Source organism: Chenopodium quinoa, unplaced genomic scaffold (genome assembly GCF_001683475.1).
Source record: "Chenopodium quinoa cultivar QQ74 unplaced genomic scaffold, ASM168347v1, whole genome shotgun sequence".
Classification (NCBI taxonomy): Eukaryota; Viridiplantae; Streptophyta; class Magnoliopsida; order Caryophyllales; family Amaranthaceae; genus Chenopodium; species Chenopodium quinoa.
Window position 1 is genome coordinate 74,838 of NW_018743050.1, and position 15,951 is coordinate 90,788.

Consider the following 15,951-nt stretch of genomic DNA (forward strand, 5'->3'; position numbering starts at 1 on the left):
ACATGAGGAGGCCGAACATGGATGGGGTTGGACCGAGAATAGCTGTGTTTCTAATGGGAAGTAAGGGAGGCTAAACCATGCTTAACAACTACTTAATACAGGAGGGGTTCTAATTGGGGTTGTAGTAGAAATATCTTGTTTTACTATTTGACATTTATTTAGAAATTAGAATATCCTTATAAAGTATGACTATTAATTCATAATGAAGGATCATATTTGCTTGATAATTGTTGTTTAAGTTCCTATAGCATTTGATACCTTTGTGGTCAATTTCATTATGAAAGACTTCTTACAAGATTAAGACAAATTGCTTATGAGATATTTTCTTGGCACTTTGTATTGATTATTTTTGTATTCACCGTTCTTGGTCAGATTTGTGACGAGGAGAGTTTTGTTCTCTTTCAGAGTTTAACTACAATCACAAAGCAGTAATAGAAGAATCAATGGCAACAGGGGGTTTATATGACGATTTGGTGCAGGAAATTCTAATGAGGTTACCAGCCAAGACTTTGCTCAGATGCAGGTGTGTCTGTAGGTCTTGGTATTCCTTAATTACAAATCCCGATTTCATTTTGGCCCATGTCTGTTACAACAAGGCTAAACGCCATCTTGTCCTTTTGCGAAGCTTTGATCATGCAGAAAAAAAGGTCAGGTATAAACTCTGTCACGATAATGAGCAATTGGATGAGATAATGACAATTGATTTTCCTTTTGTTAGTAAACATCATGATTATTTTAGGATGGTGGGTTGTGTGAATGGGTTAGTATGCTTGTCGGATGATATTGTTGAAGTAACAGATACTTTGATTTTATGGAATCCGGTGATTAGGAGATTCCTGACCCTTCCTGAACTCAAACTAGATGTTGAATCAACTGATTTGGGTCGGTCAGTTTTTGGTTTTGGGTTTGACTCTTCTAAGAATGATTACAAGGTTATCAGGATTGTTTATCTTAAGAATCCGGATTTTGAAGCCCTCCAAGTTGACGCCAAAATTGCAATTTTTAGACTTAGCTCAAGTTGTTGGGAAGTTAATGGCTCTGCTTCAGTCCCTGTGCTTGATACCCGGCAAGCTTATGTAAATGGTGTTATTCACTGGTTGGCTTATAACAAGCTAATTGTGGGGTTTGATGTGAAAGGCGAGGCATTCAAAGACATGATGCTTCCCCAAACCTTGCAGGATGCCAATATTAGTGATTTAACCATCGCCTCATGGTGTGACTTGCTTTCTGTATTTGAAAATGGGTATTGGTCAGGGAAGCTTAGTTTGTGGATTATGAAAGATTATGGTGCGCCTAAATCATGGGTAAAGCAGTTTGTGATTGAGTCATTTGTAATGGTCAGAAGTCTTAGAAGCAATGGCTGTGTTATACTGCAAAATATCGGTGGCAAACTAGTTTTATATAATGCAAAGACCAATCAGTTTGAGGAATTCAAAACCCATGTTGAGGGTTCTATTCGTGGTTTTCATATGAGATCATACCTAGAGAGTCTAGCTCTATTAGATCAGAAGGACTCACACGGCGTTCTCTAGACTGTGCTCGAATACCATTGGATGGTGCCAAAAACTGATGAAGACAAATAATGCTGGAGATGGGAACGAGTATACCCAGAACTTTTATCAGGATGATCATGAGTTGTACATTCAGCCTGCCGGTATAAATAACTTTGTTTTTTTTTCTTTGTTTCCCGTACGTGTTTGTGTGTTAATATATGAATATAGGTTTTACATAGTGATGATGCTGATGGATCTTGAATTATCTTTGTAAATTCCATGGAGTGAATGAGGTCACACTGTTGATCTTATTGATGCATCAGTTCACATTGCAGGATAAGATAGTGTTACGACTTTTAAAAGTGTGCTGTAAAATTATTTGAATCAATGTTTAAGTCACACCTTGAATTGATTTGATGAGCTTGTCTGCATATAGTCTATGATGAGTACATGAGACTGTATTATTGACTTGAAGTCCAATGTTTATCCTTTACCCACTACCGTTGATCGATTGCGAAGTTTATAATGCATTTGAGTGCAATTAGAGTTGACTAATATGTGGAATTGCAAAGTTAATTATGCATTGAGTGCACTTAAGGATAGTTGCTTGTGTGACTTGTATCCAAGATTTTTTTATACTCAATTTGAGGGCATTTCATTATAAAAAAATATAAAAAGAATTTCATGGTTTGGAACACAATGGAACATCCAAAGATATCACACCATTCGGAGCAGAGTTACTAATAGTCACAACTAAAGTTTCCCAATTATTAGGCAAAGATCTCAACTGAACAATGTTAACAATCTTCATAGTAGTCAACTTGTTAATACTACGTATATAATAGAGATTGACTTCACACCCTTTAATTTCAAATTAAGGGGCCGTTTGGTTGGGGTTTATAATCAAAGGGAATCGGAATGAACTGATATCATTCCCTTTGTTGTTTGTTTGTCACTTTTTTTTATTCCCTTTACCCATTTTTATTTTTGAGTTCACTCATTTTTAGTCTACATTGATTCCCCACCCCCCTAGACTTTCCCAATCCCTTTCCCTAGCCACCATACCCACCACCGTTGTACTTGCCGGAACTAGCCCAACCACCTCGCCACGAACCCAGTCCCCACCGCCGGACTCGCCGCACTTCCCCCACAACTCGCCGGAGCCCGCGCACCTCCCCCACCTCTCCCCTCGAAAATACCTCCCCTCCCCGGAAAAACTTCCACCACCACGCAAAAACCCTAGAAAACACCATCCCTCCCCTTATAAACACCACGGCTAGGGTTTCGAGGGTAGGGGGAAGGTCGGCTGGCGTTTTTGAGGGGAGGGATGATGTTTTCTAGGGTTTTTGCGTGGTGGTGGAAGTTTTTCCGGGGAGGTTAGGGGCTGCGAGGGGTGGGGGAGGTGCGCCCAGGGCTGCCGATTCCCGTTGACGTTGTGGTTGGGCGGTGGGGTGGCTCCTAGTGGCTGGAAAAGTGAAGAAAGGGGATGTGTGGTGGTGGTGGTGATTCCCTTTGTTTATTGAAAACCAAACAACATAGTACTTGGAAAGGGTTTCATTCCATTCTCCTACATTCCCTTTGTTCATTCCATTCCGATTCCCCCGCGCGAACCAAACGACCCCTAACTAGTTTCTTGATTAATGATGCTTTAGTATGAGAGGCCTTTCTTTCAAAAAGACCTTCAAATTTCTTCCAGAATTCATAAGGGTCGGACTCTTGTGACACGTGGTTGAATATGCTAATATGAATCATTTGTCTAATAGTATCTAAGTCTTCCTTTTCAACTTCACCTAATATTTGTCATCCATTTTTTCAGGTTTTGTTGGTTTAACAATGCTACTATTTTTCTGTGTTATTGTTTCTATTGGTTTATGTAAATCTTTGTAATATAACTGGTCTTTCATCAAAGGTCTCCAAATTGAGTAATTAGTTGATGTCAATTTAACCATCAAATTACTACTACTCGATCCCATAATGTGACAAATTGAACTATGCCTCTGATACCAAGTTGTAGAGATCGAAAAGAGGTAAGTACGCCACCCACAATGTCACACACGACTACACGAGGCAATCAACCAATAATTCAATCAAATCAACCCAAATTCTCACACAACCAAATCACTAAATAAAAGCCAGCAATAAGACAGTAGCAAAACCCAATAATAATAGGAAGAAATGATAATAAACAACACACATGAATCATATGTGGACAATGTAACGGATACACTACTCAGCAAGAACCGTGGGTGGATTACTTATGAGGAAGGAGGAGGAGAGGTCAGCAAATAGGAATGTTAGGGAATGAGACAGAAGGACAGCCACCACATCAGTGAGCAGCCCCTCTCTTCATGACAGCTGCCATAATCTTTTGTCTTCTTTCTCTTTTTAGGATGATCATGTATATATAAGAAAGGGAGGGTAGGGATGTGCAGGGAGGCAGATATTTGTAATCATTAGAGCTAGAAAGTAGTGCCCTAAAGGCACTAAATTAGAGAGTAGTGGCCTCAAGCCACCACTGTGAAAACTTCATCCATTTTCAATAATAAAAAAACTACCTACTTTCCTCAAAAATCACATCTTTATTGCTTATTCATCAATATTACAAGTTAAAACTAACCAAAGTGTTACAAGTGGTATCAGAGCGGCGGTCCTGCGCCTGCCGGTACCGGAAACCACCACCCCGTACTCTGTTTAAAAAAAAAGAAAAAAGAAAATGGTTGCCTCTGCAACAGAGAGATGCGATACACTAGAAGAACAAATGGCCGGAGTACAGAACCGACTGGAAACAATGGAAGCCACGATGAAAACTCAGGAAAAAACACTCAAGAAATCCTTGGAGGAGGCCATTCAAAGACTCGATAATCAGTTCGAGCTGCTACGACAACAGCAAGACGCTCAAACGGCAGCAAACACCACTAATCAAGCCCAGTTCTTCGAAGAATTGCAGAACTTGGTTAACCATAGGAACCACGAGCAGGGGATAGAGTTCACACGCAACTGAAACAATCAGATTGGCGGTGGTGACCACCGTTGGAAGCCGAGAAAGATAGACATGCCACTCTTTGAAGGAACGGACCCCGATGGATAGATACTCAAGGGAGAAAAGTATTTTCTCCATTACCACCTCACGGAAGAACAAAAGCTTCAAGCGGCGGTGTCAGCTCTTGAGCGCGACGTTTTGCGGTGGTTTCAATGGGAGAACAGGAGGCGGCCAATTCCTAACTGGGAAAGTATGAAAGCTCGAATATTGAGACAATTTCGACTAACCCATGCTGGAAGCCTCCATGAGTAGTGGCTGGCGGCAAGTCAGGAGACCACCGTACTCGAATATCGCAAGAAGTTTATCGAGCTATCAGCTCCGTTGGAAGATGTTCCTGAAACCATTATGATGGGCCATTTTATAAATGGGCTCAAGGATGAGATCAAGGCTGACGTCATATTTATGAACCCATTTAACCTAGAGCAGGCCATGGAGATCGCGGGTCGGGTCGAAGAGAGGAACCGGGTCGGCGGGTTAAAGAAAACACCCGGTTACTACAGATCGGGTAAATCCATTGCCAGCGGATCTGGATCTTCTAGATCCAAAGCTCCAGTCGAGTCGGGTCTCAGTAACACTTATGGCACCCCAACTCAGCAAGCCTCGACATTCAAAGGGTGGCCAAAAGCGCCCACCACCGAATTGCAGGCATCCGTCAACATTCCCAGATCTACCACCAGTTCGACGGCCAAATCCGGTGAGCCACGACGGCTGACCGACTTCGTGCATCAAGAGCGCAAAGCGAAGGGGCTCTGCTCCTGGTGCGACGAGCGATGGAGTGTTGGTCATCGCTGCAAGAACAGGGAACTGAGTGTGCTATTGTTAGGTGGAGAAGAGGATACCGGATAAAGATGGCAATGGATCGGATTTGGATCGGATGGAGCTTCACCCGCATCATCCATTATCCTAATTGCTTCATCCACATCCATCCGTCATTTGCTTCACCCATCATCCATATCCGTCCGTGCATCATCCACGGATGAAGCGGGTGGAGCGGATGACAAATGGATAAGTACTAAAATGAAAAAAAAACTCAGATAAACTTAAATTTTCGGTTATTTATATAATAATTTTTTTAATTTATTAATAAAAAAGAAACAATAACAACATATTGTTTGAAAAATTAATTTACAACAAAAAAACGACAAGTAATTTTCTTGCACATTCTATATTTTATTAGTAAAATTCTTTGATTAAAAATTTAATATATGTTAAACGGATGGGTAAATGGTTAGCGGGTGAAAAAAATATCATCCACATCCGATCCGATCCATCATCCGCTTCATCCGTCACCCGCTTCTCATCCATTTAATTCGGATTTTCGTCCATTTATTTTAAGCGGGTGGAGCGGGTTAGCGGATATCCACTTAATATTGCCATCTCTAATACCAGAGCTGGGCCGTCCAAACCGCCGCCGCTAGATTTTAGCGACGAGGAGGCAGCTGCTGAAGCCTCGTTCTGTTCAGTGGTGGGGTTGTCCAACCCATGAACCATGAAATTGGAAGGGAAGGTGGGCCCGAAACCGGTGGTGATTTTGGAGGACCCGAGGGCTACCCATAATCTCATCTCCGACGTTTTAGTGGCAGAGGTGGGTGTGCTAGTGGACGGAGATCGGGAATTTGGGGTCTCACTGGGAAATGGGGATTTGATTTGGGGTAAGGGAAGGTATAAGGGAGTGAGGGTGGTCCTTGAGGGTGGATTTGTGGTGGTGGATAATTTTCTGCCACTTAAATTGGGCAGCGCTGATCTGATTTTGGGTATAGAATGGTTGGAGAAGCTCGGGTCAGTCACGCATAATTGGAAGACTCATATAATGAGTTTTATGGTGGGAAATCAGAGGGTAACACTAGTGGGAAACCCGGCCTTGGAATGCTCTAAGGTGTCGCTTAAGGCCATGATAAGAACCTTGCGACACGAGGGTGGAGGATTGTGGGTAGAAATAAACCAAGTGGAGATGAACTCGAGTGAGGGGAAGGGTAAACTACTGGTGGCAGCACTGTCGGAGTGGTTGAAAGATGTAATGGTGGAATTTCAAGGTGTGTTTGCTGACCCTAAGGGGCTGCCACCCAAGAAGGGTCATGAACACGCGATTGTGTTGAAAGAGGGGAGTAATCCGATGAGCGTGAGACCCTACCGGTACCCCCAATTCCAGAAGGATGAGATTGAACAGATGATTAGAGAGTTGTTGGCTGCCGGAATCATCAAGCCGTCGGTGAGCCCATTTTCAAGTCCGGTTTTGTTGGTTAAGAAGAAGGACGGGTCGTGGCGTTTTTGTGTGGATTATCGTGCCTTGAACCGAGAGACAATTCTCGATAAATACCCCATTCCCATCATTGATGAGCTCTTGGATGAGCTTCACGGGGCTGCCATCTTCTCTAAGCTCGACCTCAAATCGGGCTACCACCAAATTCTAGTGAGGGAGGAATACACACACAAAACTAGGGCTGTACAGAGTGCGGTTTGCGATTTGAAAATTGCGGTGCGGTTTTTAAAAATGACCAAACTGCGGTTTGGTGCGGTTTCCAAAATTATTGAGACCAAACCGCACCACAAACCGCACTTTAATGCGGTTTGCAATTTTTATACTATATTTTCGTTAAAATTATATAAAAGAACTAAAATATATGAGCTAATTTTTTACTATTAGTTAATTAAAGGTTAATAAAAAGAGTTTAATATTTAAATTATCAACTAATAATTATAATATAAAATAAAAGTTTTGTTTTAAAAAGAATAATTACAATTTTAAATAAATACGGTTAAACCGCACCGCACCACACCGCATCTTGCGGTGCGCTTTGGTGCCTTTTTTTTAAAAGCGCGGTTTCGAAAAATTACAAACCGCACTTTTGCGGTTTGGTGCGATTTATGATCCAAACCGCACCGCAAACACCCCTACACAAAACGGCCTTCCGGACCCATGAGGGTCACAATGAATTTTTAGTGATGCCCTTCGGGCTCACAAATGCACCCGCCATTTTCCAAGCTTTAATGAATGAAGTGTTTCGACCCTACTTGAGAAAAATTTGTGTTAGTCTTCTTCGACGACATCTTGATTTATAGCCCCAACAAGGAGAGTCACCGTGAGCACATGAAAATAGAGTTGGCTTTGCTCAAGGAGCATAGTTTGGTGGTGAATTTTAAAAAGTGTGTATTTGGGCAGTCGCAAGTGGCTTATTTGGGTCACGTGGTGTCCCAAGGTGGAGTAGCCGTTGACATGGGGAAGGTCAAGGGTATGGTGGAGTGGCCCACTCCTAAAAACTTGAAGGAGTTACGAGGTTTCTTGGGGCTAACCGAATACTACCACAAATTCATCAAGGGGTATGCCCAAATAGCTAAACCCTTGACCGAGCAATCGAAGAGAGATAATTTTGGGTGGTCACCCGAAGCCACCAAGGCGCTGGAACAACTCAAGGCTGCCATGGTGGCCGCCCCGGTGTTGGTGATGCCGGACTTTAGCAAGTTATTCGTGGTGGAGGCCGATGCTTCGGGCTACGGTTTAGGGGCGGTGTTGATGCAAGATTCAAAGCCTATAGCATTTTATAGCAAGATTTTTGGGCCAAGGTCGAAAGCAAAGGCTACTTATGAGAAGGAATTAATGGCGATTTTCCTTGCCATAGTCAAGTGGCGCCACTACTTGCTAGGCCGCCACTTTGTGGTGAGGACGGACCAACAAAGCTTGAAGTATTTAATGGAGCAACGAGAAGTGGGAGGTGATCACCAAAAATGGGTGCGCAAATTATTGGGATTTGACTTCAAAATTCAGTTTAAACCCGGGGCTAGCAATAGGGTGGCAGATGCACTTTTTAGGAGGGGTGGTTCGGGGTGTGAGTTGGCAGCCATGGTCACCACCCAAGGCATCAATTAGGGTGAGGTGGAGAGAGAAGTCGAGGCTGACAGCCTTCTGGGCAAAATAGCAGTAGCAATGAAGCAAGGGGAGAGGAGTTATGTGGGATATACAATGGAAGAAGGGAGGTTATTGTTTAAGGGAAGAGTTGCCATTCCCAAATCATCCACCTTAATTCCAAAGCTTTTAAGGGAGTACCATGATAGCCCGATTGGAGGACACCAAGGTGATACCAAAACTTACTTGAGAATTGCTTCGGAATGGTATTGGATTGGGTTGCGGAAGGACATCGGAGAACATGTGCTACGCTGCCCCACCTGCCAACAAGCCAAGCATTCCCAAATGCAACCTGCAGACCTACTTCAACCTCTACCCATACCCGAGGCTATTTGGGAGGACATCTCAATGGACTTCATTGAGGGCCTACCCAACTCTATTGTGATGAATTCAATCTTAGTGGTGGTTGATAGACTCTCCAAATATGCGCATTTTGTGGGCTTGAAACACCCTTATAGTGCCGCAACGGTGGCTGCCATTTTTGTTAAAGAAGTGGTCAAGCTTCATAGGTTTCCTAGCTCTATAGTCTCGGATCGAGATCGTATATTCATGAGTATTTTTTGGCGTGAGTTGTTCAAGCTACAAGGCACGGAGCTCAAGAGGAGCACGACATATCACCCGCAAACCGATGGCCAAACTGAAATTGTCAACAAGACTTTGGAAACATATTTGAGGTGTTTTGTGAATGGGCAGCCCAAGTCTTGGGGAAAGTGGCTAAATTGGGCTGAATATGCTTATAATACCGCCCACCATGAATCAATCTGGTTCACTCCTTTTTCGAGTGGTCTATGGAAGGGACCCCCCAAAGCTAATTAAAGTGGGCAAGGGTCAAACACCGGTGGATAGCTTGGATGAGTGGTTGCAAGAGAGAGATTGGGTGCTCGAAGATTTACAAATGAATTTACTCCGCGCTCAACAAAGAATGAAAACCAATGTAAATTTAAAAAGAAGAGAAGAGGAGTTCCAAGTGGGAGATTATGTTTATTTAAAGCTCCAACCATATAGGCAAAAATCTCTTGCAAAGCGGCTTAATGAGAAGCTCTCCCCACGCTTTTATGGACCTTTCTTGGTGGTGCAACGCATGGGAAAGGTGGCCTATAAGCTGGACCTGCCAGACTCTTTCCGAGTGCACCCAGTTTTCCATGTTTCACAGCTGAAACGTGCACTGGGCAATCAGGTGGTCAACCCCACCATACCCACCCAACTGACAGAAGAACTGGAGCTGCAAGCAGAGACTAAACTGGTGCTTGATGTCAGTAAATCCAAAAGCTCACCCACGGTGTTGGAAGTACTAATCAAATGGGTGGGATTACCCACACTTGAGGCCACATGGGAAGAAGCTTCAATCATCAATGAGCGTTTTTCTTCCTTTCACCTTGAGGACAAGGTGAGTCTTCTAGGGGGAGGAAATGTAATGGATACACTACTCAGCAAGAACCGTGGGTGGATTACTTATGAGCGAAGGAGGAGGAGAGGTCAGCAAATAGGAATATTTGGGAAAACGACAGAAGGACAACCACCACATCAGTGATATGTCCATTTTATATAATATTTTACCCCCGTCCCTTGGTCGTTATTAGTAGTGTTTTTGGCTCTTTAGAGCCACTTTTATTACTAATTTGTGTTTTCTAGTGTTTTCGTAGTTTTAGTTGTATTTTACAGGAAATTCCACTCTTGGAGCATTTTCCCGGGCTTTATGGATCAACTACGGAAGCTAGAAGGACACGACCACTTTTGGAGCTCAGGATCGGTGAGATCCGGTGATTAAGGGTTCGGTAATTGGGATCCCGAGGTATTCGGACCGAGTGTTCAAGATCCGAAGAGGAAATTCGGATTGGGCCGAGAAATCAAGCCCAATCGAAGTCCGAGCCTCAAAGTGGAGCAAGGGCCCGATCGGGCAGGAGGTCGCCCGATCGGGCGCGGCAAGGCCAGGTGCTGTGCGTGCTTATAGCGCGCCCGATCGTGCGAGCGTCTAGCACGATCGAGCGATGCTGCTGGGAAGGAACGCGAAGAAAAAGGCGGGCCCGATCGGGCGCGTGTTTCTATAGGACCTGATTAGTTAGTTTTAATTTTTGTTTTAGGAAACGTTTATATATGAGTTTTGTACGGAATTTTTGTTTATCTTCTTTCTTAGAATTTCTCTCTCTACTTAAGATTTTTTCTCTCTCTTAACTTTTCTCTCAAACCTTGTTCTTGATTATTTCCATTAATACAGATTAGTTTGGTAACGATTTCTCTTCTCTTAATCTTAGTTGTTTATTTTATTCCTTTAATCATGACTTATTTTATTGCTTTGATTAGTTTAGTTTTTATTATGTGTGAGTAGTTTTCTTTCTAGGGTTATGGGGATCCATAAATAATATGAAGGGGTAATTTATTGTTGTTGATTATCAATGCTAGATTAATTTCCTATTGATTGATTTAATGCTCTGTGACTAGATTTGCACAGATCTTTTATGCATGAGTTTAACAATATTGATTCGAGATTCGACAGATGAGAATTGATGTTTAGGTCTAGTTTCAATAGGCAGGTTAATTTATAAATGGTTAAGTCGAGATTAGAGAGATGAGATTTAATTCCGGTAGATTAATTCTGTGATTGTAATACGTAGCGAAAGCCCTTTACAATCTGGTTAATTGATGCATTGATGATTGACTATTATTGATTATTGGTATGTCATGATAATTTCTTATTGAATTATTTTAACGTTTTACAATTGCGGCTTGTAAAAGTATAGCAATATTAAATTGATGAATCGAGCAGATGTTGATTTGATATTAAAGGCTATTTTCAATAAGAACTTAGATCTAGTAAATTGCGAAAGCCTGTTAGATCTATGTTGATTAATAAATTGCGAGAGCCTGTTAATCGTGTTATTTATGCAATGTCAATGATTGATTACTATGTTTTACCCTGGAGTATTATTTATTGGTGAACCTATACCCTAGATCCTTTCATATATTGTTTTCTCTCTATTCTCAATCTTAGTAGTTTAGTTCCTCATTCGAATATAAATGTTGGTTACTTAGATAATTTAGATTATAATAATTAATTAGGAGTAAAAAGACTTGTTTCCCTGTGGAGATCGACCCTACTTCCCTATCTACTTTAGTTAGAGGACTTAGGAATTATTTTTGATTAGGGGATATGACTTTACCCTGTCAAAATTTGGCGCCGTTGCCGGGGAAACGGTTTTATTTTTATTTCTGATTGTTTTTGTAGTCTAGATTATTTCCCTTTTGTCTTAGAGAGCGTTAGTTCTCTGAGACAAATCTCACATTTGCTTCTAGTTTTTGTTTATGCCCAGGTGTTCCAGATCAGGTTACATCCCATTCGATCCTGAGATCAAACGTTCCTTCCATAGACAGAAAAATCTCTACAAGCAAATCCTGGTGATAATAACAATAATCAAATCACCGAGATCCTCCAACTGGTTCTAGCGATTCAGAGGTATCATCAGACGCAGAATCAGAGATGACGGCTCCAAAGAAGCTTAGTGATTATTCACAACCAAAGCTTACGGATTTTCCACATCTTACCCCTACTCCGGCTCTTGATGGGGTTCAATTTGAAATTAAACCTCAATTTATAACGATGATAGAGAGGAAGCAATTCAGTGGAGCCAAGGGTGAAGACTCGAATCTTCACATTGCCGACTATTGTCAATATTGTAACACCATCAGGCAAGTCGGGGTCACTCAAGACCAAATCAGGGAGATTCTCTTTCCCTTCTCTTTAACTGGAAAAGCTAAATTGTGGTTTAATGGCTTAAATAGAACTACACTTGGTATAACTGACTGGGAAACTCTTGTTTTGAATTTCTATAACAAGTATTACCCTGCAAAGGGAACAACCGTACTACGGAGTGCGATCCAGAACTTTGCCCAAGAAGCCGATGAATCTTTATATGAGGCTTGGGAGAGGTTCAAAGATTTACAAAGAGATTTCCCTCACCATAATTTAGCGCAATGGCAGCTAAACCAAGCCTTTTATAATGGCCTTGGAAATTCTTTTCGAATAATTTTAGATTCTGCAGCTAGTGGGAGATTTATGAATCTTGATGTTGAAGATGCAGGCCAGGTTATTGAAGATATGGCGATAAAAAAATCCAATATGGGAATCCTAGAGGATTTGCTAACAAGGGGAAGCATAGTGTCGACTCTGTATCCTTTTTGCAAGCTCAACTAACCTCTATTTGCCAAAAATTAGATAATCTGAGCACTGCTAATGTAGCTAATGTTTCTGCGATTAATAATAATTTTAATGAGGCTTTCTGTGAAAATTGTGGTATTGTAGGTCATTGGGAGCAAGATTGCAGGAGTCCCGTGGAGCAAGTTAATGCCTTCCAATCCTATAGGCAGAATAACCCATACTCCAACACCTACAATCCTGGGTACCGGAATCATCCATACCTTTCCTACCGGAGCAATAATGTTCAAAATCCACCACCACAAGAACCACAGGCACCACAAAAACAGCAGCATAAATATTATCATCCCAATGCTGGCCAGAAGAACCAACCACAACAACCCTCCTCATCTTCTGACCCTTCTCTGGTGGAAATTAGAGCGATGTTGGTTAATATGCAAAAGCACATGGAGAGTAGAGATGCGACAATTGATCAAATTCTAGCGCATAATAAAATTGTAGATAATCAAATTGCGCAACTCTCCGCTACTCTACAAGCCCGCCAACAGGGAGCTTTGCCGGCACAGCCGACTAGGCCTACGGATCAAGCATTCGCAATTACTCTAAGGAGTAGTTCAAACTATGAAGGGCCCTCCGTGCCCGGAGTTGATGAATCTGTTTTATTAAATAAAGCTAATCTTGATTCCGTTAAACCAAACAATGTAGTTGATAGCCCTGCAGGGCTAAAGGATAATACTAACATATATAATTCTACATTGCAGGGTACAACTCCAGAGAAGGTGGCTACTCCAGACAAGAGTAATAATTCTCCAAAGCCAATTATCAAACTTCCATTCCCCAATCGTCAATTGAAGACAAACTTGGATAAGCAGTTTGGTAAGTTCTTGGAGGTGGTAAAAGATTTGAAGGTAATAGTTCCCTTTACTGAATTAATCACACAAATTCCCTCGTATGCAAAATTTATGAAAGACATATTGACGAGGAAAATGTCTATTAGTGAGGTAGAGACGGTAGCTTTCACTGCAGAGTGTAGTGTCGTACTTCAAAATAAGTCTCCACCTAAATTAAAAGATCCGGGTAGTTTTTCTATCCCTTGTCATATTGGCAATCTCTTGATTGATAATGCATTATGTGATTTGGGTGCTAGTGTTAGCGTCATGCCATTATCTGTATGTTCTAAGTTGAATATGGGTAAATTAAAAGCTACCAATATAACTCTACAAATGACCGACCGTTCTTTCAAATACCCCTTAGGTGTTTTAGAGGATGTCCCCGTTAGAGTAGGTAAATTTTATATACCTGTAGATTTCGTTGTTCTTGATATGGATGAGGATATGCAAACCCCGATTATTTTTGGGTAGACCATTCCTCAACACTGCAGGAGCAGTAATAGATGTAAGAAGTGGTAAGTTAACATTATCAGTAGGGGATGATAAAGTTGTTTTTAATCTGAATAATGCCCCTAAAAGCTCCATGACTGAGGAGAAATGTTTCAGTGTTAATGTGATTGAAAACTATTCTAACAAGCCCCAAGCTCTTGAAAAAGATTCCTTGGAGGCGGTATCTTGTGTTGCATCCTTTTCAGATGAGATAGACAAATGGAAGAAGGAAGTCGATGCAATAGAAAGAGCACTCTATAATGTTGGTCTTGGTTTCGAGGATGAACAGGTGGAACCGATCGAGAAAGTTGTGCGAATCGAGCCTACGGTAAGTGTTCCGCCAGATCGAGTTGCAAGTGTTGAACGCAATGACAATTTGAAGCAACCTTCGATCGAAGAAGGATTTTTAGTGCGTAGCATTGAAGATTCCCCAGTCCAAGTCAAGGAGGATCCACCAGATAAGGTGATTTGCAATCCCACAGGGTATGTCAGGAAGCCGCATCGCAGCCTGAACACCGCTAGACCGGGTGAGAAATCACCCGATCAAGCGTTAGGCCAAGGGTCCTAGACATTGTACTTGGTAAGAAGGTCGTGCGGGACCTAGATAAACCAGCGCTTTGCGGGAGGCAACCCGTATTTCTCGCTTTCTAGACTAGTTTTCCTTTATATTTATTTTTTATTTTTATTTTAGAAAGGCGAGGAGAGTGAACCGTTTATAAGTGTTTTTGTACAGGTATAGGTTTAAGAGGTCAAATGACTTAGAAAAATTTGAAGACGAAGAAAAAGCTAAGGAAATCCGACTAGGCACGGGCCCGATCGGGCGCGCAAGGAGAGCTGGAAAGCGGCCTTAAATTCGCCCGATCGGGCGCGCAAGGAGAGTTGGAAACTCGAGCAAATTTCGCCCGATCGGGCGAGGTCGCCCGAACGGGCGCAAATCGAGTGAAGGAAAAGATATGTCGGGCGAAGCTCGCCCGATCGGGCGCGCAATGGAGATTATGGACTTCAGCATTATCCGCCTGATCGGGCGCGCCTATTTTGGCCGTCCCTTTAAACTTTTCCTCTTCTTTCTTTCCTCACTTTCTTCTTATTTCATCTTCTTCTCCATTACTTTCTCTCTCCAAAACCTCCATTTTTACACCTTCAACTACACTTTCAATCCAAGATCTCCTCAAATTCATCCATAAAAACCTCAATATTCTTACATATTATTAATCCTCACATCTTCCTCTACATTTCCCACCTATTTTCTCCCACTTTCTCTCATACTTCCTTCAAACCCTTAGAGAGAGAAAGCTCCAAGCATCAATTTATCCTCATATAATGGCCTCAAAACGTTAAAGGACACAAAGGGGTGAGAGTTCGAGGGCACCACAACCAACGGTCAACCCAGATCTTCAAATTCCGGGATGGGAGGAGGTTGTCATTACCTCGGAGGAGCAACGGGTTAGGATGTTAAACCTCATCGATCTCCAGGTAATCTCTACTCGTTTTATTCATCATCCCACACTAGTTAGGTTAGGCTTAGATAAATATTTGGAAAAATTGTTCAAAGGTATAGGCATGAGTGGTTTCTTTCAAATGTGCCACGATACGTATGACTACTTAACATTAGAATTTATTTCAAGTTTTTAATGTTATTAAAATGAATGCACTAATTACTCATGTACAATTCCGATTATTAAACAACAATGTGAGACTAACTCTTAAAGAATTCGAAAAGTTGTTTGATTTGAAATCGGATAAACCGATTGAACCCTCTCAAGACCACACCGCCGTGGTCTATAAGAGGCTAACTGGGGAGGATTTAGTTAACCTCCAACATGCCAAAGGGATGTGGATTCAACATCTCGTCCCAAAACTTTGGCAAAGATTTGCCGGCCTCACTATTTTTGGGAGGCATGAACCGGAAAATGTTAGGAGAGATGAATTGGAACTTTTGGCATCCTATATAATTCCTACCGCCAAAAAATTGAACATACCCCATAGGA

General features: G+C 42.0%; 1 protein-coding gene across 1 annotated transcript; it reads left to right on the plus strand.

The window, feature by feature from the left end:
* The first annotated feature begins 381 nt into the window (after nucleotides 1-381).
* LOC110730803 (F-box/kelch-repeat protein At3g23880-like) lies at nucleotides 382-1,933 on the plus strand. Its single transcript, XM_021910626.1, has one exon. The coding sequence runs from the start codon at nucleotides 444-446 to the stop codon at nucleotides 1,530-1,532; it is 1,089 nt and encodes a 362-aa protein (XP_021766318.1). The 5' UTR covers nucleotides 382-443; the 3' UTR covers nucleotides 1,533-1,933.
* Nucleotides 1,934-15,951: the final 14,018 nt, after the last annotated feature.

Coding starts and splice junctions, on each gene's coding strand:
- LOC110730803 (XM_021910626.1), top strand. CDS start 444: ATGGCAACAGGGGGTTTATATGACGATTTGGTGCAGGAAATTCTAATG.